The following is a 25,720-nucleotide window of genomic DNA, read 5'->3' as shown; positions in this document are numbered from 1 at the left end:
CGCCGGCGGCCCCGGGGGAGCGCGGGGCGCCGCGGGGCGCGGGATCCCACGGCGGGCCGCGGGGCGGGGCGGCGGGGCGGGGCCGGCGGCACCGGGCGGAAGCGGAGCGGCGCGGGAGGGGGGGGTGGGAGGGGAGCGGGCGGCCCCGGGCGCGACCCCGCGGCGGAGGGGTGAAGCGAGGTGAGCGGCGCGCCGACGGGAGCGGGAAGGAGAGCGGCGCGGCCCCGGCGCGTCCCCGCGGGAGGTCAGGGGGCGGGCCCGCCGTCACGGTCCGCCATGGCGCGGCCGCGGCTCTTCGGGCGGCTGCGGGCGGCGGTGCTCGGCGTGGTGCACGTGGGCGCGCTGCCAGGTGAGCGCGGGCCGGGCGAGGTGCGGCGCCGCGGGACCCGGTCGTGCGGCGCGCGGCCCGGCTGCGGGGGTCGTGCGGAGGAGATCCGGGCGCCTTGAGGGCCCCGCGCCGCTGGGGAAGCGCTGAGCGGGCCGAGGGCTGCCGAGCTGGGCCGGGCCGCGCCGGGCTGGGCGGAGCCGCGCGGGCCCCGCGACTGCGGGAGCTCGGACACGTGGCTCCCTGCGGCACTGCGGCCCGATGGCGCTCCGCTGAGCCGGGGCTGTGTTGTCCCCGGAGCTGAAAGCTGGCCCGGTACGACATCGCAGAGATATCCCTCGAGTCTGTGAATGACTTCAGTCACAGCTGACCTGTAAAGTTCAGCAAAGAGAAGAGGTGCCGCTGGGGCGCGTCTCAAGGAGGTGCAGCAGCTTTTTAGCTATTTTGCCCTCTTTCTCCCTATTTTATTGTGCCAGTGCCTATAGCTGTCTTACCAGAAAACCGTTACCATCTGTATGGTTTGCCTTTGCGCTGGGGTAAATGGCACTGTTGTTGCAGGGACACCAAGAAGCTCTCTTCCATTGGCACAAATCATCGATCAAGCTTGTCAAGAAGCAGAAGCATACAAAGACGCTGGAGTTGTAAGTCCTGGTTTCCTTCTTCCCATGGCAGTATTGACACAAAGCTGCTTCTGCGTACCCAGTGGTTTGAACTGAGTCTGAGTGACCTAGAATTCCTGAGAAGCACTTGAAACCACTGAGTTTGGGAAGACATTTAAGCCTGCATTTTTTATTTCAATACAGATAGGCCCTCAAAGTTTCAAAACCTGAGCTAAACATCACACACACTCTCCAGAACTGGAAAAGCTTAGATTCAAACTGTGCAATTTGAGTTGTTTAAATAGGATTGCTATCAATTTCCAAGAAGCAAGTCAACAACAACAAAACAGATGGAAAGCTGACAGCAATATGAACCGTTGCTGGCATTCTTGGTATCTGAATGTAGGATGCTTCATCATCTAGTCTGACAAGCTGCTTTCCTTAGCTCTGCTTGGCACACTGCTTTCATGAAGTTATGGCACAGGCATAGACACTGCTTGCTTACAGACTGCAGGATTCCCCCATAGTTTGTGTTTGTACCACAGTAGCATTATTTCAGGGCCAAAAAATTATTTTAGGTCCTTTTCTGCCCACTGTAATCCTTGGGCCCTAGGCTGTGGGAGCAGCCATGCCTGCTTTGAACATTCTCAGCCAGAGGCAAGAGAAGGCTACTGCTGAACTGCCACTGCAGCTCTGAGCTGCGATTTTCTGCTAAACTTCAAGTAGGTTTCTACTGGGTTATACTCCAGCAGCATAAATTACAATGATACTTTACACACAGAATGAAATGGAACCTAAGAGCTTAGTCTAAATTATAGAAGACCAAGTTCAAAATGCAAGACAAGTCACATGATGGAGGGTGTGGACAGAGCAGTGGTTAGGAAAACCACTAAGCTGGGAAAGCCCTGGGAACAGTTGTTGAAAGGGTAAACAGCAGTGCAGAAAAACAGAGCTCATTGATTGGATCCAGTGCCACTGAACAAGCTGAGAATGTGCAAGAATAGTCTTAACTGCAAGCTGTACAGAATAAGTGTTTTCTCCCTTTTCATACCTGTTGAAGGGAAGAGTGCAATTGCTCTGCATTCTGTACTGGTACATGCCTTCATAACATCAACATGAGGTTGAATGTGATTTGCTCTATATCAGAAGAACAGCAAGGACTAGTCTTCCTGTGTGGAAGTGGTTACACAGGTGATGTGTAGCCCTAGAGCCATTGCCATATTCCTTGTTTATTGCCCATAGTACTTGTTTATTGATTTCCCTTATATACTGGCCATACACCGCTACCTTAGCAGCAGAGAGGAAACACTGAGTATACCTAAAGGTGAGGGAGAGGATAGAAGTGATTACTTTCACTGCTGACATGGACAAGGTCTCAAGACAAACTTTAAAATCAGTGCTACCACAAAATTCTAATTTGGATTTTATACCTTACTGTCTTCTCAACAGTTGTATAAATTCACTCTTCCAGGTTCACCTCTTCTCTTGCTGTGTCGCAGTTACTCAGCTCATATTTTTAAAGCCACCTCTCAGGTAGGCAGATGAGGTTGCAAATTTCTCTACTAATTTGAACAAATTCAGGGTTTAACTGCATTGCCTCTCTAAACTGTAATGACATAAGCATACAGGTCAAACCAGTCTTCATTCTAAAGATCCATACATGATAGTGTTACATCAATAGGAAAAATAAATCCTTTGTTAATACCATAAAGGTCAAGATAAACAGGAGAGCTTCCACAAATATCACTGTGGTTGCCAAACATTTTCTTTAATTCATTTGTCTAGTTTTTCCCAGCACTTTAAGAGAAGCGTGAATTTTCACAGTAGGTACTGAAGAGCTTTGTGGTTTCTACATACAGATCACCTCTATTCCAGACTAGCTTTCCTGGTTCTGCAATGGGAGTATCTGATTTCCCTCCTACTACTCAGGCTGAACTGTTAAACTGTCCATTTTTTTCCACAGAAGTAGAAATCTGAGGTTTTTTTTTCTGTGGATGTTTCTACTGGCATTATTTCTAAGCACCTGTGGTAGCCTCAGGAAGATTCATAACTGTGTTGCTGCTGCTAGATGTTCGCATGTTGCCTCAAGTTGCTTGAGCTGGCATTAACATTTGGAAATATACTGTATAGGCTTGCTCACTCAGTATGCATTGCACTTGGAAGTAAATCCTAGTTTGTTCAGGAAAAAGGTGACTGGGCTGGCATATTAGCAGCTGAACATAATAAACATGAAAGATTTGTGGTATTAGAGCACAGTAATGAAAACAAGCGAGAGCTCAGCTAGGAAACCATCTGTGCTAAAAACGTATATGCTTTGTACTTGTGTTGCTAAACAATGACATTCCCTAGGCAAGATTTTTGTAAGCAGCAATCTATGCAGCATCGCAGTCCTTCCAATTTTTATCTGCTTTTGTTTAAGCAAAAAGCACTTGCAAAATGTGCAGTGAAGTTAACTTTCACTCCTGCAGGTGAACCTAAGTAGATCTTGCTTTGGAGCTGGAAAACAGCACAAGTTCCTTCCAGTTTCACAGATGTAACTCACCTTACTACATGCTATTTAATTGTAACTACATAAGTAGATGACAATGATGAGTTGTGTTTTTTCTTTAAGAATTACATTATTTACATAATGTTGCACTGCATTTCAAATATTACAAGCTTTTTAGTAGGCAAACTAGTAGGCTTGCTTCTTTTTTTCTAGTATCATCTCCTGGAGATCCTCCTGATTCTTCTTCTGAGGTGATGCTCAGTATCTGCTCTGTAGTAAGCTTTTAAGAAGTGAGCAGTTCCAAGCCAAACTACCACTTTAATTATAAGAGGAATGAAGTTAAAGCTACTTGGTATTTAATAGCAGTTGAAATAAGCTATCATTTCTGCTATAGAGACATGCTACCATTTGGATTACAGAGGTTCAAATGTTAGCTCTATTACAGTAGAGTAAAATAGCAAGCAAGCCTCATCACAAACATCTCTTTGTTATTTATACAGAAGAAAAGATGCCTACTTACCTAAGTTGAAGTAGCAATCTCTTGTTCTAGAAGTGAAGTTTTCATAGTGATTGTCTAGGTACAGCAAATAAATGCTTTACAAAGCTGATTTCCTTCATATAGAGAGGTATGTGACTCTGGTAGTGAGAGGAACTGTTCTCAGTGCACACCAAGTTTATCTAGCAATGAGCATGATGCAAAAAGCCTCTCTTTCTGTAGGAAGAAGCAGTTGTTTTGCACTTGCAAAAATTATAGTAACACACAAGCAGCTGTGGTTTGTAAAGCCTCTCTTATGCAAAGCATCAGGGTTAAAGTTACCATAGCAAGAAGTTATATCAGATAGGAGGTCAAGGTGTTTTCAGTGATCACTTCTGTAGATAGAATAAAGAAGATAGCTTTTCTATTTTATATAATATATATTATTTATTGTAACAACATAACAAGGTGGGAAGATGTTACAAAAGAAAGAAGAGTCCTCACCTGTCTCCTAGTATCTAGGTTCACAGCAGGAACTCCACAAAGGAGGGATCTCCATCAAGAGATCCTTCCCCAGTGGCAATGAGCCCTTCTTTGAGGCCTAAGAGATGTACAGCCAAGCTCCACTCCTTCCAGTCACACAACTGAATTGCCTTCACCTGTGCTCCCAAGGCTGACGGGTCTTGTCTCCAGGTGCTCAATTGGTGGTTCAGACTATGATACAACAGTTACTATACACACCACCCCTTCACAGCATGAACCAATGACTGGGTCAGCTGGAGGGTGAGCCTTCCCTAATACAAGAATCCAACACACCACAGCACTCATACAATTGCCCATCATGATGCAGGTTGATACAATGTAAGATGATTGATTAGTTTGTGGTTAAAGTTCATGTTCTTTCATGGGCCAGTGCTCAATGGGTTCACTAGAGGCATGCAGCAGCTTGGACCAGGAAAGGTTTGGCTCATGTTCCATCAGCCCCATGTAGTCCACCACCAGGTGTCTTGCTGATCTTACAGTGACACCAGAGCATCTTCACGTCACGTTGCTCTTCTGGTGATCCTGTGGACTCGTGGAGAGTAGTATAGATGTTTTCAAGTTACCAGAAGGGGAGAGTCCACCTTTCATGGCAAGATACAGGACATGTTCCTGTCCTGGGTCAACACTACAGCTGGTACCAGGTCACATCCCAGCAGTCTGTACCACACCCTTTGGCCCAATATCTGGGGCTGCATACCTATATCAGGTTCCAAAGGGGAAGTCTGGATTTGCCACGGGGACATGATTAAGGTCCCTTTAGCAATGAAAACCAGAGTGTTAACTATAATGTCTGCAGGCCACGTACCTATTACCAGGGGGGACTACCAATCCCCCAGTGTCCAATAATCTCCCCCAGGGTGAGAGTACACCGCACCATTTTGATCCCACTTGCAGCTTCCAAGGTCATTCTATTTTACAGGTATTAGTTTCTAGGTTCTCAGGGATAGGGAGCAGAAGATTATTTTCACTGCCAATTTGGGGTCTTACCCAACTATCGGTGCCTGTACTTGGGAGGCCCGTGTTGTCTGTAGCATCTGTAGGGCACCAGGTCTGCCATCATTAAGCCTGTCATTCAGGTCTGCAGGGTTTCATAGAGTCTCTTTGGCCACCCCTGCAAGAGTGGAGAGTCTGTCTTCAGGGTAGTCTTAAGAATACCATTATGGTGTTCAATAAGGCCTGCCCCCATCAGAGTACATGGCAGAGGGAATCTCCACTCAGTGTTTTCTTCTGTCCAGCATTGTAATGTTGTACCAGAAAAATGAGTTCCTTGGTCACTCTTGATGACTTGAGATGTCCTGTAGGCAGCCATCAACTCAATGAGTGCCTTGATGGTATATACCTGCTTCACTGTTTCCTGACTAGGATGTCTTGGCCTAAGTCATAGAAATATTTTGCAATGCAGGATGGGAATTGAAAGATACTCCCACTATCCCGCAAGGGACTCCATTTTTCAGTGGAAGTTGGAAGTCCATTATATACAGATCCTAAAAATCCTGGAATATGCCCTGGCAGAGTTCTATCTAAAGGGGCAGAATTTTCCCCCTTAATTCACTTAAAGATATTCAGTAGAAAAGCTATTTAAATATTTTAATTTGTCTGGCTTGCCAAACATAACAGCAGAAGGACCAGCACGATTGGAAGATGTTGTAAAGATGTAGCAGCAAAGGACCAGTGCAGTGCTACAGAAGAAAGAAGTGCTCACCTGCCTTTGAGGATCTAGGCATGCAGCATGAACACCACAGAGCAGGAATCTCCAACCAGAAATCTTCCCCCAGTGGCAATCAGTCCTTAAATGAGGTCTAAGAGATTTGCAGCCAGGCTCCACCCCTTCCAGACACACAGCTGAATTGCCTTCACTTGTGCTCCCGGGGGCTGACAGGGTTTTGTCTCCAGGTGCTCAATCAGTGATTCAGGCCCTGACTCAACAGTTCCCATACATATGTACATAAATAGTTTTTCTATATAGACAGGGGGCTATTTAAATTACTTATTTTCCAATAGTTAGCTGTGTTACAAAGGATGCTTTACAGACAGATAGCAGTCTATTATCTTTTCACTTCTATAGTGTTTGAGGACTGTTAAAAGTAAGGCTATTTTATATAAAAGCATCACTTCAAGTGTTCTGATAATCAATGGAAAAGAAACCCAGAAGGTTTTGCTGGTGCCTTATCTCACACTTTCCAAGGTGATTCCACTTTGGAGCATGTAGTTCGGTTGCTCTTCTCCTAGACTTATACACTATTAGCTTAAGTGCCAAGATCTTGAATCCAGCATCACTGTTTTCTTTCCACCATTTTAATTAGCTGTCTGATAGTACTGAAGTCTGTTTTATATACATATAAATTCAGTAAACACAGAAATCTGTGGTGTTACATTTTTATACAAAAATATGAAAGAAGGCTTTGAGTTAATGCATCTGTAATTCAGCTCTCTGTATTACAGAACATATGTTGTTCTTTTTTTTTTTTTTAATTAAACAAAACATAATGTGCAAAGGAACAAGGTCTATTAGATGGTACTAAATAATAACACATTATTAAAGTAATACCAAAAATAGTCACAGGAACTGTGGACCTTGAGGCTATGAAAAGAGAGCTACTGAAAAGTGAATAAATATAAGGTTGAAGAGAAAAATGCTGAAATCCTGCACGTTGAACAGGAATTCAATCAGATACTTGTCTTACGTACAGTAATATGGCTAGAGTCCCTAATTACTTTTAAAATAATTATATTTTTTAATATAATGGAATAATTTGCTTTATGCAAATACTGAGCTGTTGAATCAGCAACAATTCATGGAAAGCTCAGTGTCACTGTGATGCTGCCATGGGATTCTGCCACTGTGTTCCCTGCTTGGTCAGGAGCACCCCATGACCTTTTCCAGGAGCTGTGTTCTTGTCAGGACTGCTTCTGCCCTGCCAGGAGGCCTGGGGCTCCTCTATCTAATATCCTCTGCCCAGTTGAGGTTTCTTGGACTGGAATTCTATATTAATATGTGTTGCTGAGTGGCATGAAATAGTATGTAGCTCTCATGTTAGGTGCTCATAATGTTAGATCACATTTCCCATTAATAAATTGATAAATTGTGTCCATCTGTTTTTAAGATAGCACGTATTTTGTGTATTTAAGTGCTTATCTACTGGTTATTTGGTGAAGGCAGTTGTACACAGGTACACCCAATGTGCATTCCTCATGTAACTGGATTGGCCATACTCTTCTAACAGATTACTGAAGTCTGTTTCCTCTCCCCCATCTTCCATGTTAGGGGTTCATTTATGAAGCCTGTGGCTTAGCATGTAATTCGACCATTAAATGCTGACTGCTTTTTGTATACTTTCAAAAGGAAAGATGCTCAAAAGAGCATCTGTACTACAACAAAGCTCAAAGGAGCATTTCATCTACGATTTTTTTAAAGAAAACCTTTTTCTCCCCATCTTCCTGATTCTTTGTTATTGATAACCTGCTTAAAAAAAAAATCCATCTCCTTGTATTTAATTTCTTCTAATTTCTTTTAAAACGTTCTTTCTATCATGAATGTTAGAATGCCTTTGAAATGCACAGCTCTCATTTTAAGGATTTTGATGTGTATTTGAAATAGAGAGAGAATAGAATTTGTTTTCTTTACATACAATTAATTTGTCTTATAGCCCTTTTGTATTTTTCAATTGAAACAGGTGAGAAATGTCTAGCCTCATGGAAAGTTCTCACTGCAAATGCAAAATGTCAGGCTTGAAATATGTTTCAGGGCTGTACTTCTACTTTTGTATTAGTCCTCAACTAATATTGTATTAGTCCTCAACAAAATATGATTTGCAATTGTTGAAAAGTTCTAGTGTATACCATATCACCATTGAAAATGTCCAAGGCATCAGATGATGTACAAAGATTTTCAATAAGCTGCATCAAGTCTATCAGTAGTCTATCAGTAGAGTATTTCATTGTCACTCCATTGTTTGCTAAATGTATGTTCTTGTGGAGGGAGAGGTATAGTTGATAATAAATAGCAATAGCTTTCTTCAAAGCAGTCTGAATTTGGAATGGGGAGAAATATGTCACCCTGGGAACAGGCATGTTAATAGGCAAACAAACAAACAAAACTCCTTTATTTTTCTAAAATAATGCTTATTTTCTGACATTAATTCAAATTGAAAATTGCCTTGATTATCTCTACATCATCAGTTATCCAAACATACTCAATATCCCATATTCCATTTGGGTAATTGAAGTTTGACTCTACAGTACTTTTAATGAGGTGTAAGATTTAACTCATTCGCCTATAGTTCACGTCCTAGGATGGATCAAAGGGAAACTAATTGATGAATGTATAATTAAAATCACATTTATTTCTCTTCCTGATTTCTCTGCAAATGCCGTGCTGTTGATGAAAGCACTCTTATAAGTGGCTATATGCATCGACACAATTTACTGGAGATAATCCACCCTTTGAAGGAAAACCTTTAAACTTCTGTCTCTTTCAACACAAAACTTAGCACAACAGTGAACTTATTCTGATCTCCGCAGGATGGCTTGATAGTGGAGAACATGCACGACCGGCCCTACACGCTGTGCCCTGGGCCTGAGGTGACGGCCGCCATGACGGCGGTGGGCGCAGCGGTGCGGCGGCTCTGCCCGCACCTCGCCTTGGGCGTCCAGGTGCTGTGTGCCGCCAACCAGCAGGCCACGGCGGTGGCTCTCGCGGCAGGTAATAGAAATGACTCCTCCGTTATTACTGTTGTTTGCTATGGCATTTACTCTTTGCAAATTGGGCATTGTACTAACATAGATACCATGAAAAATGAGACATGAAAAGCTCACTGTACCCTGAAAAAGCAGAAATTAGATTTTGAGAAAGATGCCTGCTTGATTATAATAGATGATACTCGCACAGTGCTTCAGTAGGAGGCAGCTTAAAAATCCCAAGGCCACTGGCGCTGCTTTCTAGGTGAAACCTGTCTAACTGTAATGATTAGTTTAAACCTACTCATGTCTAAAAGCCACCTTTGGTGTAACTCTATTTACTTCGGTTAAATGATATTTGAAGATTAATTTAACCCGCTGTGGTTAAGCATCCTGTTTCAGCATCTAATTATATGTTGTTGCTACTACTGGTTTCTATTAAAACCAAGTTTTCATTGCCTTTTTTTTATGAATGAATGGAATGAAGCTTTCTGTTAATTTTTTTAAGTGCATAGCTACCCAAACTACTTAACATTAAATTGCATTCAGGGAAATTAAGTACAAATTAATTTATCGTTACTGCAAGAATCCTAGATTTGCTAACCCTTCAGTTCCTAAGCTTTGCTGGAGCAATTTTAGTTTTTCATATATAACATTCCCTGACCAAGAGATGGAGACTAGTTTAAGAGGGAACGCTCATACTTCCCAAAGCCTTCAGAAATTGAGAGTCTGTGTTTACCCAAATTGCATATGCAACTGTAGTAAGGTTGGACACTTTGTAAATTTTACAGGTTTTCTAAATAGGTGAAGTTCTGTAAGAATGAAAAATCAAAAGATGCTTGTGCTATATGAAACCAATTCAGTTAAAATAACATTGAGTAACATTCATTTTTCTTGGGGGAATTTCTGTTTGTTGATACATTTTGCACATGGATTTGGTTTGAGTGCCTTAGAATCAGAAGCTGACACTTTCAAGGTATACTTGAAGGCTACTTGACAAACTGACACAGCACGCTACTTCTGCTGTGGAGACTGTGTGAAAAACTAAGCCAGAAAAGATAACAGAACCCAGTTTTGCTTTTGTTTTCAGGGATTGTATGCATGTAGGATACTTGAGATGCATTATATTTACACACCTTACTTTTAAAAGTGATAGCTATGCTTCCTTCTAGGAGTAAAATTGATCACTGTATATGGGATGTAATGCAAGAGCAATGAGTTTCTCTTACTCCTCAGCAATTATTAATGAGGGAGAGAATTCCTCAAGGGCTTGGGTTTTGCTCTGCTCTTCTACTGTTCTGCACTATTTGCTCTGTAACTGGAGGACAGCAGCTAGGAAGATCCTGTGTTTAATGCATTTCATTGCACTTCCCTAAAAATGATTCTCAGGCTCACTGAGCAGGAAAGCAAAAAGAAAAGAAAATCACTTTAGGCAAAGCCATAGTAAAGGGACTGACTCTGTAGGTAGAAAATCTTTGAGTAGTTTTTCTGTAGCAACCTAGTAGTGACTTTAATATCAATACCATTTTAATTGTCATTAAAGATAGCTATTAATTAAGGAATCCTTATATACTTCAACTACAAAATATTTGCTGAATGTGTTATACTTAAAAAGCATATACAATATTTTCTGCTAGTATGCAGTCATTCCATTTTCCCTATGGAAACTCCTGTCTCTGGTAGAAATAACTTCAGAAGAGAGCTGCACAGGGAAACCATAAGTGGTCGTCAAGTGTAGGTAATGATTTTATATTGTAAAGAGAGGGGGAAGAAGTCAGCAATTTTATGGTGTGACTGGAAGGAACTCCTCAGCAATGTGTGTTTGTGCTGATAAGTATGTTTTAGATAACCAAATAGTAACAGATTAAAATACTAAATTTTCCTAATGTATTGATAAGCTACTGTTATCAGACTTATACAGTAATAAAATCAGGGGATGAACAATATGAGAAGGCTGAATTTTTGTGTTTGTTTTTTTTTTTTTTAATCTTAATCTCAAATACTTATTTTTGGAAAGTGCACCACCTTCATAGCTGCTTCTAATGGCATCCTCCAAGGACTGCATTATCTTCTTTCTTTCCTGTTCCATGAAACTGAACTGCAAAGCAGAATTTGTGTGGTAGTGTTACTTCTCTCAATTGGTTCATTATTTACAGGTGTACTGTGTGGTTTATAGAAGTGCACTATTTCCTGTTTGTAGTTTCTTATTTAATTACTACATCTGCTTCAGGTTGAAAAAGAATGATGTATCCAAGCAGGTCCTGTGAGCGCTTGTAGAAAAGATAAAAATGCTCCCTTACTTGTTTTTGTTTAGCAAATGTTACTGGTTATCACTGTTCAGTGCTCAGGAATGTTCACTAAGCCCAGGTCAGGTCTGAACATCTTATTACGTTTCCCTTACTTATTTATCAGTGTGTCTTGTTTTCTGAAGGAAACCACGGTTTATGCTGAATTGCATGTACTCATGCTCTGTTGTTGACCTACTTCCACACTACATGGCTTTTCTTTTATCGAAGGTTTGTTAATTATGGATCTTAGAGAGGACTGTTGTGTCTAAAGGAATCATCCAAAGGCCCTCAGCTGCTATCTGCCGTTTTCCTTGCATTAGTGAGACTGTGCATGGCTCCAGTCCATCAGTGTATGTCTTTGCAGAGGAGTTACAGAGCCTTTACAATACTGGGGGTATACACCAATAACAGTCTCTTTATTCTTTTGCAATTCTGTGTGCTTCCATTACAAACATGTAGGAGTAGTGATTGAAAGACAGAACTGGCCCATCGTTAAGCTAATGGAGACAGACACGGCCTGCAGGGCCTACTATACAGTGCAGTAGTGTCCATGTACCTGCATCAGCCCGCATTACACTTCATGAATGAGAACTCAATTTCTAATAGTTTATCTTCTGCCATCTCCAGCTGACTGTGAAAATGCCCTTTTTCTTTAAGAATCATTTTACTGAAATCCCATGCGGTCACTGTTTCTTAATTAGTCTTCAGTAATGGTAATGACTCAGTTGGTAGCTGATTAAATGAGGCTTCATATCAGAAGATATTCCAGGTACCCAGATCTTTTCTACTGCAGGTCTTTTATAAATACAGCTTTGCTGTCTGAGACTGCTCTTCTCTTGCAACCACCCACCAGCAGAGATCCTCCACAGGAAGGTGTGGCCAGTGTTACTGTTGAAGATAGGATAGAATTGGCTGGAAAAATATGCTGATTTTTAGTTATATATTTTTTTCAACTGATGCCATTCTAGTACAGCTACACTGAAGTTCAGCAGGTGAGTGCTTATTTGGGGTCACCTGCGGGTGCTGCAGGGCAAGGCAGCAAGCACTGGAACTTTTGCAGAGATGAGATGAGAAATATGTGCTGAAGGCACTGCTGGAGACACTGCGTTTTCCAGGCCTGGAACTCTTGCTTGTGGAATGAGCTGCTTCTCAATTTAGTCTTGAAGCTCTGTTTGGTAGGTCCTGTTGGAAATTTCCTGTACCTGTTTTCCAGTGAGATTACAAGATATTTTTTTTTGTTCCCGTGCAAGTCAGAAATGAGACTGCCTTTTAACTATTTAGCAGATATTACTTTTTGACTTACTTAAGGGGAAAATAAGAAATAGTACTATTTTCACAGTTTTAGTGAATTCATTAGTGGAATCCAATTAGGTCTTTATAAAACAGGCAGGTAATGAGTTGATGTCTACTAGAATTGGTTAAAAATTGTGTCTTGTTATCCTCCAAAAACCCCAATAGTGTGCAACTCCATTAAACTAAGAACAATCCTAATGTTGGCCGAGGAAGTCTTGAATTCTTAAGTTAGGGGAAGCACAAACCAAACATTGGTAAACATGTGAGTGGTGAGCTTCAGTAAGTGAATAGCCATTGCCCTGAGGTAGCCATTATGATTGCTATGAGCATTTATTAGATTTCTAGGCTCATTGATAGTCTTGTGATTAGAGGAGAATTATTTTTTTCTTGTTTAAGTCTGATTTATACTACAAACTTAGGTGATTTAGATAAAGCCTATGGCTAATATTCCTAGATGCACAAGTCTCAGTCTTACCTACTAGCACCTTTAATTATACTTGTGACATATTTGTGTTTTTGAATCCTGAGAATACTCCATGCTTTCTCACCTGCTAATCTCAAGGCATGGGACAGCTTATATTTGAGTTGGCACCATCTGTGATGGATCATGTTAGCTGCAGTATGTGTTGCTAAGCAATACAGGCTCTTTTCCATCAGGCATAATCTTTTGTTTCTGCAACTTCAGGGCTTTTGGAATGAAGCTGAAATCTAGCCCTTAAAATAAACAGGATCTTTGTCATTTGGTAAATACATTTTTAAAGACCCTTTCTGTTTACATCTGAAATGTGTTAAGGTGAGGCCTTCATTGCCTAAATAGTTCTCTGTTAGATGGAATTGCGTCCCTGAAGGCTGCTCTCACATGCATTTAGTTCCTCGATGTGTCCACTCCACTTAAATGTGCAGCTGACTCAAAGCTGGAGAATCAATAGAACTTCAGAAAGCCTGGAAGGGAGCTCTAAAGCAAACTGGAAGAACAGCAAAAGCTGCACAAGATGTTTGCAGAGCATTTACACATCCTAAAGTGTGTGTGAAGTAAGCTTCAAGGCTGTGGAAGGGAATACAATAAAGGAGTCAGAATTGTCATTTTTTTGCAAAACAGCTGTGGATTCATTATGCTGTGGCTGAATACATCAGTATGTCAACATAAGGGTATTTCAAGGCTCTATAGCGGTACCTTGTAGTAGATAAAAGGTCTACCGAAATCATTTCTGTTCTTAGTCTTCCTCTGAAGTACCCGTCGCCCAAAAGCTTCTTGATACAAAGAATGGATGACTGCTGGACACTGAGTTGCTAAGACAAGGTAGAGTTGATGCTCACCGTAAATTTGGAGTGGAAACTTAATCTTTCTGTACCTTTGGCCCAGCTCCAAAAGTCAGTCATTGATGTGGTACCATTCAGAAGATGTAAGTTGCATTCAGGTGGAGAGTCAATGTATATAATGTATTGCAGGCTGTGTTTTCCTGTCTGATTTCCTGAAGAAGGAAGACATAGGCTATTCTCCTCTCTTTGTCCATGTCCTTGTTGTTTTTTGACCTGTTGTCCAATTTCAGGCATATTTAACAGTGGAGCAGATGTTGGGAAGGCAGTAGTACAGTGGCGGGGTATCTAGGCAGAGGGGCACAACCCAAGATAATGCCCTTTTTGGAGAGAAGCCGCACTGTTACAGCATAGGAGCTACGTTTTGGCCTACCTATCCTTCATTCACACTTGCCTGCTGGCACATCACCACAAGTAGCAGGGCAGGGTGTGCTGCTGCTGAGTTTGTGCCATGGGTACAAAAGTTTAAAAATGTGGGAAATCAAGATTGATTAGTCCTAGAGAACATGGAATGCCTTGTGTGGAGGTCAAACGACAGACAGATATTTTAGTATTAGTTCTTCTGTCCTCAGGTCTGGTTAAGAGAATGCTAATTTTTTCTTTTCTTTTTTCAGGTCTTGATTTTATCCGAGTTGAAGGTTTTGTGTTTTCTCATGTTGCTGATGAAGGGATCATAAATGCCTGTGCAGGTAACCTGCTACGATACAGAAAACTAATTGGAGCAGAGAATATTCAGATTTTTGCTGACATTAAAAAAAAACACAGGTAAACACAAGCAATATTTATGTAAATATTAATGTAATAATGATCTTATGTTTTTCTCCATTTTCTGATTATTTTATATCTGCTCAATGCCAGCAAAGTTAATGATAAAGGGAGAACTTTATTGTTTGAGCAAGGTCTTGCAGTGCTATTAGGGGATATGTTTAAAAATAAATTTGCACCTGTAAGCCGCAGGTTGCCGCATCTGTGAAGTTTGTAGTTTAACCTTCAGGATTTATAAATGCAGACTGTAAATGTCTCACATCTGGTGTCAGGTGAGATTTTACATTCTTATATGCCTATTACGCTTAAAGAAATTATGTTTCGGGAGGCTAAGCATCCAAGGTTATTTTTAGTAATGCAGCAGTTTCCACATACAAAGGATCCAAATCATAATATTCTGGCACTTTAGAAAGCTATTCTCTTTTTTCTCCTGGCTGCCAATAGTACTGGTTTCTTCTACTTAAATCAGTGCTGTCTATGTACGGATTATGTTCTATGATTATCAAACAGAAGGAACTTTTGACAGATGAACCCAGTTTCTTTTTTGCTGTTATCTTAACTGTCACACAGTATTTTTAGCTATTTATATGTCACTTTTTTTTTCCTGAAGAACTGCTCAAATGTTATGTATTATACATGCTAAATAACCTAATTAAAATGTTTGTGTGTAGTACGTAGGTAATCATGAAAACAATCATGTTTGGAAGATCTTAAATATCTGTGTTTTTGTGTTGTTTTTTTTTTTTTTTTTAATAACTTTCAAGATAGGTAAAGAAACAATGCATTATGATAACATTAAACTTCTAAGGTCCTTTCAGGTTGGTTTCTTTCTAATGACTTAAATTCTTTTATATATATGTGTATATATATAAAATACACTGCATTAGACTTCTTCATAAAAATTGATGATTGTATCATGTGTTCTTTCCTTTGTCTTGTCAATTGATACACTGATATTTCAATTATACTTTGTAGGTGAAAGGATTTGCTTTTTGAAGTGGAAGGTTTTTGCTTCAAGGAGATTCCAAAGCTGAGACTATGTTAAGAGCCCCATTTCCAACTCACTTATGTAGTAGGGACTTAGGCCTGCCTTCCTGCAGCTACATAAAGGGAGTGCTTTGTCTTGCACCATCATCACTAGTGAAAAGCACTGCAGTCAGTGCATTCTTCCTCTTACTGTAGGACAAAGCAGGGATCCAAGTCCATCCACACTGACCCAGGAAAGAGGCAGACTGTCACACCTCATCAGTGCAATGGGTTGACCATAGTTATTGTTGCTTCTGTATTTTCAATTAAGCAGAAAGCAAAGTCAGATGTTGAACCAGCGAAGACTGGAAGTCTTTCAAACTTTAGAATTGTTTAAATTAAATTACTATTGCTACAGGTTTCAAAGCGTATCACCCATATATCAAAAGCTGCTGTTGAAAAGCTAGGTTGCAGGTAATTTATGTTTGTAATTGCTATGTAAGGTGATTCCTGTGATTATGTTATAGGTAATAACTATACTTCTGTTGGTTGGACTTCATGAAATGAAGTGAAGGGTGTTAATTCCATTCTAGGTAACAGAACGTGATTTATGAATGACTGAACCATCCACTGCTCCCAGTTGAAGCCAGAGCTGTGTGTGAGATACAAGTGCTCGACATGCACACAGCTGTCTGCATTGACACTTGGTAGTTCACCCTTAGCAATCGCACTTTAGAGACAGAAGACCAAGAGCAATGGATTGAGCAGTTATGGCTCTGTGATGGATAAGGTTGGGTCTGATAGTGAGGAAAATGAAAAAATGCAGTCTAAATAAACATTGCTCAATATGTGTGTGCTGAAAGTAACCACGGGGTATGTTCCTGCTATTGACAGTGCTCATGCTCTGACGGCAGATATCAGCGTGGCTGAGACCGCCTCTGCTGCTGAGCTCTTCCTGGCTGACGGGGTGGTACTGACTGGCACGGCAACCGGGCTGCCCGCAGACCCTGGGGAGCTGAGAGGTGAGCAGACACACCAGGGGCATGCAGCAGGACCCGAGTCAGCTTCTGGCTGTACATCTCTGTATCTGCTGTTCCTTAAGGAGAAAAAAAAAAGGAAGAAGAATGTTCTTTCATTGCAGAGTTTGATTGGATAAAGCAAAACCAATGTGACTGAGGTTCTATGTGGATTGTCTGTTGTACGTTTCAAATCAACTGTTTGATGGGACAAAAATTATTTTGAGCCTTTATAATACTGAATAATACTTAGTATTACTTTAAAATAAACAAAGCAAATGTATGTGAAGACTTTGTTTTAGAAATTGATACTTTTTAATATCTTAGTAAAGAAAAAGCAATTTCATAGACCTAATAAAAATAGCTAACTAAAAGTGCTCAACTCTTTAGTGGAAAGATTTATATTTTTCGGAAAGAAAATGAAAGTCCTGCAAGAAAAGGGTTATTATGATATGGCACCATTCCACACAGTAATAGCAGGGAAAACACTACTTAGAAGGTTTTAAAAAAAAAAATTGTAAGTTTGTTGGTACAAAGAAAGATATGACATCAAAGTCATCAAACTTGATTGTTTACATGCTATCATGAAAATTCAAATTTTCATCACTAAATTTCAATTTAGTTTCATGGCTTGAATGTCAAGGCCTGTCTACATAAAATAGAATGTAGAATGTTTTTAGGTTTTACTTCTGCTGGCACAAAACAATCTACCGTGTTTTGAAGTGCCAGTGCGTTCAGCTCAGTCTATCAAGGTGAACTCTAAGCTCAGTGAATGTGCATGAAAGTATGTCTATTTGTCTAACCTCAAATTCTTAAAACATGCTTGCTGAAATGAAGCCAAAGGAAGTATCACTTCTTGTATAGACAAATCACAAGCTCTATTGGACTTCTATGAACAATTTTTGTTTCAAGTTGCAGTCATACTGGGGGATCAATATGCAGAAATAATTACTGCATGTTTGGTTGAAGTTAAATGATAGTATCTTTTGGCAAAATATTTTTTTCATGAAGAAAGATAGCGGTATGATCTCTGCTTTTTAAAGTGTGTTCTTATCTAAACCATTCAATCACAATTCCTTCTTTATTTTACAAAGGAGGTGAATAACATGCTCTACTTGGTATAGAGGCAGCACCCCAAACATCTCTTGGAATAATTTAATATCATTCCATGTTTTCAGGGCTTTATCCATATTGTACGTGCTTATCAGCATTCAGAATAAATGTTGAACTTGTCAAAATGTTTTGCTTATTTCACATATGTTTAAAACACAACTTTTTTGCCAAAGAACAGATGATAGATGACTATACTTCAATCACCAATGTTAAAATGAAAATGATGGTTTGTAGTGAATACAGAGCTCTTGAATTCGTTTGAGTGTTTGGTATGGTGAACTGGAAGTGATTCATAGAACAAAGCTAGGCTGCAAGAGAAAAAGACTGGAAGAGACTGCAAAATATTGTTAATTTAAAGATCCATCTCCTCCTGCAATGCATATCACTGTATATCCCTATTTCTCAATGCAAATTACATTAAAATTAGTAAATAAAAGCCAACACGTCTCAGGGCAGAATAGTAGCTTAAGTTCTGCTTTCCAGCATGCATGTGCAACCTCCTTTGATTTCCTGCACTGGAGAGCACCAGATGACCTGCAGGCCCGCAGGCTGCTCTCACGCAGGACTCCAAGCAGGCCTCACCACTGCTTTTCTTTCATGTGAACCAGTGTGCCAGTCACAGTCTTGTTCCCTTTCTGAGTCCAAAGAACAAAATGAATCAGAGTTGTCAGCAGTAATGATGTGCACACATCGATTTTTTATGTGTGTAGTGAAGGCAAGAACCTGGATCATGGGTTTGGTTTACTTAGGCCACAGAATTCAGGCATTATCTGCGCCACTCAGGAGAACAGTGGCTTAAAACAGTTAAGAGAAGAGCTTAAAAATCAACACTCAGGAGTGTGAGGAAATGACAAATTAGGCATATCTGTGTCAGTATATTCTTAAAAGGAATCACTTGTACGTTATACAAAGTTGGTGTGATGTGAGTGAAATTCGGCAGCTCACGAATGTATGCGGCACTGGATGAGCCGTACTGCGATCATACAGCTGGGCACCTTTCATCATGCTGCAAAGCAACTCTTGAAAGACAAACCAAGAGACAGATGAGGTTTTGTCACGTTTTTTTTTTCTCTCTGCTTTGTTGTGCAGTAATATAGAAGTGTTTTTGCCTTTGTGTCTGTGTGTTGAATTGACTGACTTGTGATGGGATGTGGGAAATGAGTGTTTCTCTGTCAAGCCAGAGAAATGTGTTCGGCAGGGTTTTGTTTGTAGTTTCTCTCGCTGCCTTCCTGAAGGCACCTGTGGTGCTACTCCCAGCCACAGGCTGTCAGGTTTTCCCGCTGGGAAAATGCTGAAGTACCTGGTTGAAATCCAGCTTGTGATTTGAGTGACCAAAGCCTTTGCATAAGGACTGCTTAGGAATCTGTATGAACAAAGTAAATGGCCTCAGCTGAGCAACTGGTGGAAAATATCACAAATCCCAGCAGCTGGCTCCGTTACCTCATCTGTTAGTGTTCATAGAAGGGGCGTCAAAACCGATTCATCCTCCTGCCTTTTAATGGGCTGTTTAGGTCAAAATAGAGGCTGCTGCCTTTGCAGGACCCTCCTATAGATAATCAGGAGATGCAAGTCTCTGGTCTGTACTTTTCATAATCCCGAAATTTAATGACAAAGAAAAAGTCCTTTGAATTAAAAAACTAAAATGGGTTACAGTGGAACATTACCATAAACATAGTGTTGTGTACGGTACAGTGATTACTGCATATGAAAAAGCTGTTAAAGAAGAGTAGTGGAGCAAGTTATTACCACAGTGGTACTTATTTTTACGCCGCTCTTTGCCATTGTTTTCAAGCTAGAAGCATTTGGCCTTTATTTCATGTAACTTGTGCACACCATAGTTCAAATGCTTTCATTGTGCTCTGCAACCAAGCACTATTTCATTTGATTTTATTGAAGACATATCTGCAGATGCACTGTCAGAAGAAAGAGCACAGTGCCCTCTAGTTACAGTTTATTGAAATAGAAAAATGTGTGAGTTCTGTAAACTTCAGGATCTTGTTACTTTAACATCAGAAAATTGTTTCCCTTCCTGTTTGCATCAAACAATATCATCAGGAGAAGAAAGCTGAAGAAGCCTTTAAACAAGGCTCTGTGTTTAGAGACATCTTGACAGTGACTGAACATCACCATGCGGAAGCATATCTCACCACTGCTGCTTTATTTTCTTTTACAAGTTAGAATTTGTATTAACACAGCCAGTAGACAAGTCATGTTCTATTCATCAATTTTAGGCCTTGATATGCTTGGAAATGACTTAAAAGTAGTATCTGTAGCATATTTAATTAGATAACCCAGTCTCATTGTAGAGTGGGCACTCCCATTACTGTTCTTCATGTTGACAGTCTGAATAAATCTCCAGCACAAGAGTTGAGTGTGGGCTGCATGTGCCATGCATGGATCACAGCAGGAGCTGCATACCTTGCTACTTATGAAAGCTTCATTATTTAGTTATTTTCTTATAGTTTCACAGCAATCTTAGGTTCTGCTGTTCAAGTCTTTGTCTGTTAGGGCAGAGCTATTGTCATACACCCATGGGATCGTGCTCTGTTTAATTATTTGGCTCTTCATTTTTCCTGCTGATGTGAAATAACTGTAGAGCAACTGCCTACTAATGTATCTTATGCATTTGTCTTAAAAACAAATATTGACTTGGAATGTTGTTCCTCTGGGAATGCAGTAAAGCTGTTGTACGAATCTGTGGTCAGTTGTAGCACCTTAATTATGCATTGATATCTACATAGACCAGATCGACTATTTCCAAGAGCACAGAGATACTATAAACACAGAATTCTATTTTTTTCTAGAATAGGATTTCATTAATAATGTTGTAAATAACAAAAAATGAATTATTTCATTGCTGTAAGGAGGATGAATTTAGAAATATAAAATATGTGAAAAAATAGGCATCAGTTTAATCATATATGCACTATCTTGCTTTGCTTAAAATTTTCAATAGAGGTTGTGTGGATTTTCTTCTTTTATGTTAAAAAAAATTTTGTAAGAAGCAGTTACTGTTCCTAGGTGGGAAAATAGTAGGGTATGAGACCTAAAAAGAGATTCAAGAGCATTTTAATTGATCCCCTTTCTTTGGTGAAGTAGAAAGGTGACACATAATTATTTTTCCCTGAAGCATCATTAATAAGTTAGGCTTCTGATGAAACTTTATTTAAATAAACAGTGTTTTGAAGCAGACTTTTTTTGTTACATATATGCTGTTCCTAGTTCCCTCGAGCTTTAACCATCTTACGTCAGCTTATTAGCACCAATTAAAGCAATTTATCTTTTTAAAGATCAGAAATAATGCTTCGCAGCACTCTCCTAGGCAAGGGAGGAAGCATCCAGTCTTGAGTGACTCTTAGGATGGTCAGTTCAAAATGAGAGGATGAGCAGGATGCCCAGTAATTCTAGCACTGGGGCTTTTGTTTTTATTTATTTATTTTTTCCAGAGCTAGTACTGGGTTGAGTTCTGAAGAAAATACTCTCATGAACTTTTATGTGTCCACAGAGAACCTTTCCATGGCCAAAACAGTAGCACATGCTGAATGCAGAAAAGTGTATTTTTCATTTCATTGCCATTTACAGGAAGAAAAGTCATATCAGTGCCATCTTTTGTGTTCTGGTGAGCTAGCTGGAGGTATCAGTGTAGCCTATTGCTGCTTGCTTTCCTACTTTCATGACCCTGAAACTTAGCAAGAAGCAGAGAGCATGTTCATTTTTCTTTCCCTGTGAATAAGGCCTTTTTTGTTTCTTCAGTGAAGAACTTCTGCTAGTTGTCAACATAGCATAAATTCAGCAGAAACCTGGCAGAAATATACACCAGTCTAACTACCATTATTGTGATTTAAACTGATGACTGAAGAATTGTAATGAGCACAGCTCTACTGAATAGTTCTGCCACTTTTAATGATCTCACCAGACTCACAAAAGTCTGAGCTGATATAATAAATGGAAACAAGAATTTCATCTTATTCTTGTAGCTGTGTTCTGATTACTTCATAGAAAGACTGGGGGAAAATGGTATCTATCCTACATGTTACTGCAGTGCAATATTAAATGATTGCTGTTTTCCATCTATGTGTAGTACCTCAAGTGCATTGAGCCTCCAAGCACAATGGCAAACAGACATGCTAAGTAGATGGGTTAGTTTCTGCTTTGCAAAACCTTCCTCAATCCAACACCTCTTCTTACCAGGGACAAGAAATAAAAATGAATGTGATGGAATACAGTAAAATGCACTGCACTCTCAGCCAACCAATTTTCCTTAATCTTACTTGAATCTTTTTTCTTGGAGGGTGGGAGGGGGGAGGGAAAGGAGTGTACGTGTTCAGTGTTGAGACACAGCTTTCATGTGTTCTGTAGTGCTGAAACACTCCTCTGATATGTGGTCAGGAATATTATGTCAGACTTGACGATGCTTGTGGGTCCCTTCCAACTCAGGATATTCTTTGAAAGAGGGATTTTCTTAACAGTTATTGAGAGCTAAAAGTGTTGGTTGTTTTTCTCTAGAACGTCTGTATCACAATTGTAGAAGCAAGAGATGCATGCTTACAAATTTCTTAAGACTTGCCTTCCTTTGCTGTTGAAACTCTGCATAAGTTAGAGCACATTGTTTTTACAGAATTTTAAAGATGGATTTAAATCCCAGAGGATTTAATCCTATTTTTTTTTTTTTCCCCACTTCAGAGGTTCAACATGCTGTGAAGATTCCTGTTTTGATTGGATCTGGAGTTACTCTGGAGAATGTGAAGAATTACTTGGATGCAAATGCTCTAATAATTGGTTCGTATTTCAAGAGAGAAGGTTATTGGGCGAATGGTGTTGATCCTGACAGAGTGAAGAAATTTATGGAGCATATAAGTAAACTGAGAGAATGAGTTAGTCAGCAAGCACTATTTTCCTGTTTGTGTACATAAATGCAGTGTGAAATATACAGAATTAAAGCACAAATGTGCACTTGAATGGCTGATAACTTTAAATGAAAACGCACATCATCTCTGCAACTAGCTGTGGAACATAGTGGCACTTTACAATGAACTGGTGCTATGGTCTTTGTTTCTAGACCTTTTTTTTCTGTGGCACTCAAAGCCATCGCCAAGACAAAACCAGCTCTCCAAATGTGTGTAGCATATTCTCTCCTATAAGTAAAGTGCTTACGGATTGCAGGATGAGCTGAGTTTTGTTTTGCATGTTAATACAATAGGACACCCTAAGTTTACAGCTAACAGTATTGTAAATTGGACAAGTTAATTAGCCTTTCAGTTTCCCCATCTGTAAAATGATGATAATAGTACCTACATCACAGGGGGGTTGTAAGACATAATGAATGGATGAACGTACAGCACTTTCATCTCCTCAAATGAAGGGCTCTATTAAAGTTCAAGATCATTATTTTTTCATTAGAATTGTGCATTTATTACAAAAATGTAGTAATTGTATACCATACAAAAATTTAAGATAATTGGGAAATTGATTTACCTACAATACTTATTAGAGAATAAATGTAAATATTTAATTACATTTTAAGTAGTGTTGGAATTTAGTCAAAATGCTTTGCAAAAAATTGGAAATTTTAATAAAGTCTTATTTTTCAGCAAGCTCCTACAACTTTGTACCTCTTCAGACTAGCATTAGTGACATTACAAACTGCCAGGTTCCTTCCAGCACACAAGGTGTAATTATGATGGAATCATTTCTACCAGAACTGACAGGTAAACACAGATTTTCATTTTTGCTGTAAAACGTAGAGGGAAAATGTGACAGACTAACTGTATACTGTAAGACTCCCCTTGAATTTGATCTTTTAGCTCTAAGGAAGTTTTTTAAAAACAACAACAACAAAGGATACCTGTTGTGTCACAGCTGTATAACCTGTGGACATATGTTTTCATTCCTTGGGACTGTGAGCTACGTTTGCCCTCTGGGATCTCTCTCTTTCCTTGACATCTATGCATCAGGATTCTGCCAATGCTTATGCAAGTTATATTGTACATATCAAAGCAAGTATACAAACGTATGTTTTTTTTCTGTCAGCTGGCAGAGCTCCCATACTTCTCTGAACAAAAGATACATTCTCCTTCAAGAGGCAAAAGAGATTTTCAGGAATCTTAGATTCATTAATAGAATAGTGATTCCAAAACATCACAGCATGAGATTATCTTCTCCTCAGGTTCCTTTTTTCTGGACTAGTCTGTCTCCCACATACCTCCCATCAAAAGCAGACAAATAACTGTGGTGAGCTGACCTCTAGAGAAGAGATTGTTTAGCCCCTATGGCAGCCTTGGCATTCTTCTGCTTATCTCCATTTTCCTCGTAAGTATGCTGACAAAGTTTCAATGCACAGAAATTCTTCTAAGGGCATCTTTATTGTGAGTGTCACTGCTTCTTGAGTCCAAATTTACACAGGCAATTTAATCTGCTGAGTGTTTGGACTTCCATCAGAACTACTTGTCATAAAAGAAGGAGCATTCATGGACGAGCCACTTGCAAGAAGTAAAATTAAGGGAAAAAACAATGAAGGAAAAAAAAAAGCTGAGGTCATCCTCAGTCACCTCCAGCTCTCTCTCCTAGCTGCTGGTGTAGGCAGTGCACAAATAGTTGAGGGTCGTGGAAATGCTTTCTAAATTTTTTTCTCCACACACTCATTCACTCTCAGCATATTCTGAGGTATTTATCAGATCAGTCAATGATCTCATTTAACATCTAAGTTGTTTGAGTTCCATCCTGTGCCCTCTTTATTGTGGAGAACTATCATGCTAAATAAAATAACTTAGGTCTTAGTAATATCAGTATGCTTAGATTAGCACACTTTCACCTTTCTGTATTAAGGGCTGTTAGGGTTTTCACAGTTTTCACTGTTTCACAGAAGATTTAGTGGTGTTTGGACTAAAAAATATTTTCTGTTGTTAATAACCTCAGAAGTTATTTTCAGTAAACTCGTAAGCTAGGAAGGCTGATGTGAGCAGAGTAAACACTTGCATGTAGTCAGGTGAAAACTATGAGCAGTATTACTGTTCAGTGATAATTATATGTGAGGAATGGAATGCAGTTGCCAAAAGTCACATTAATTACTGTATGAAAATATAACGTGCTACCACCACGTTGAGTTGGGCTTGTACTCATTCTTGTCTTAAAAACCAGAAGCAATTGTGACTTTTAGAGACTTTTCCTTCCTAAAAGGTGAGAACTACTTTGTTTAGACCTCGCATATAGCACAGAAATACTGCTCTACATGGTCTTTGTGTGACGCAAGCCTAGTGTATTTGTGTCATATTCACAACATTTTAGTACTACAGCCAGTCCTTTCACTGTCAGTACTTCATTTCACACTTTTAACACTTAGAGGACAGGCTGTGAGTTGGACCTGTGTTATTACAGATAAAGTGTAAGTGCAAAATGTAGGGACCACAAGCATAGGAAAGCCGACTTTAAAGCCTGGGAATGTGATTGATCTCCAGCTCTCTATCATTCTTTGTGCTGAAAGTATTTGTCTGGCAGCATTAAGCATCTGCTTGCTTGTTTCACACAGATGCTGTAAGTAGAATTTGACCTTTTGTTCGGAAACTGTTTGAATGTTTAATGTAAAAAATATGAAGTTATCAGAAAGGCTGTCTCTTTTGGGAAGAGTGTTCAATTTTTATACAGCCCGAGTTCTTAAAGTACTTTGGAGCATGAATAACTTCAGAGCAGAACAAAGAAGGCAGCGCTAATGTGTAGAAACTCCAGAAGTAAATAACAGCTGTTCAAGAAGACTTCTATTAAATATGTATTAATTAATTTGAAGTGCATCACTTAAATGTGTGAAGAGATTATCTTGTGTTAATTTACATTAAAACACACAGCACTTCTTAGCCTCATT

At 39.8% G+C, this 25,720-nt stretch overlaps 1 protein-coding gene across 5 annotated transcripts; it reads left to right on the top strand.

The window, feature by feature from the left end:
• The first annotated feature begins 109 nt into the window (after positions 1-109).
• Positions 110-24,162, top strand: LOC116243704 (uncharacterized protein F13E9.13, mitochondrial-like). 5 transcript variants are annotated; one of them, XM_090149985.1, is made up of 9 exons: positions 110-180; positions 884-966; positions 2,396-2,457; positions 8,952-9,132; positions 14,620-14,770; positions 16,631-16,758; positions 22,549-22,644; positions 23,457-23,573; positions 24,032-24,162. In XM_090149985.1, exons 4-9 carry the CDS (start codon positions 8,973-8,975, stop codon positions 24,049-24,051), a joined length of 672 nt encoding a protein of 223 aa, XP_090006111.1. In that variant the 5' UTR covers positions 110-180; positions 884-966; positions 2,396-2,457; positions 8,952-8,972; the 3' UTR covers positions 24,052-24,162. The 5 variants fall into 5 exon arrangements, with proteins under 5 accessions (XP_090006111.1, XP_090006110.1, XP_090006112.1 ...); XM_090149986.1 differs by lacking the exon at positions 110-180 and adding an exon at positions 192-349; XM_090149984.1 differs by lacking the exon at positions 2,396-2,457 and having other exon boundaries at positions 24,032-24,159.
• The last annotated feature ends 1,558 nt before the right edge of the window (positions 24,163-25,720 follow it).

The sequence above is a fragment of the Phasianus colchicus genome, chromosome 13, assembly GCF_987193195.1.
Source record: "Phasianus colchicus chromosome 13, bPhaCol1.hap1.1, whole genome shotgun sequence".
NCBI classification, from domain to species: domain Eukaryota; kingdom Metazoa; phylum Chordata; class Aves; order Galliformes; family Phasianidae; genus Phasianus; species Phasianus colchicus.
Note: the sequence above shows the minus strand (reverse complement) of the source record. Positions and strands in the feature narration are given on the sequence as shown.

What these genes read in the sequence shown, in the direction of transcription:
- LOC116243704 (XM_090149983.1), top strand. Translation starts at nt 277, where the DNA reads ATGGCGCGGCCGCGGCTCTTCGGGCGGCTGCGGGCGGCGGTGCTCGGC. An exon ending in GGCGGTGGCTCTCGCGGCAG is followed by an intron (nt 9,133 to 14,619) that starts GTAATAGAAATG and finishes TTCTTTTTTCAG; the next exon opens with GTCTTGATTTTATCCGAGTT. An exon ending in AGACCCTGGGGAGCTGAGAG is followed by an intron (nt 16,759 to 22,548) that starts GTGAGCAGACAC and finishes TCCCCACTTCAG; the next exon opens with AGGTTCAACATGCTGTGAAG.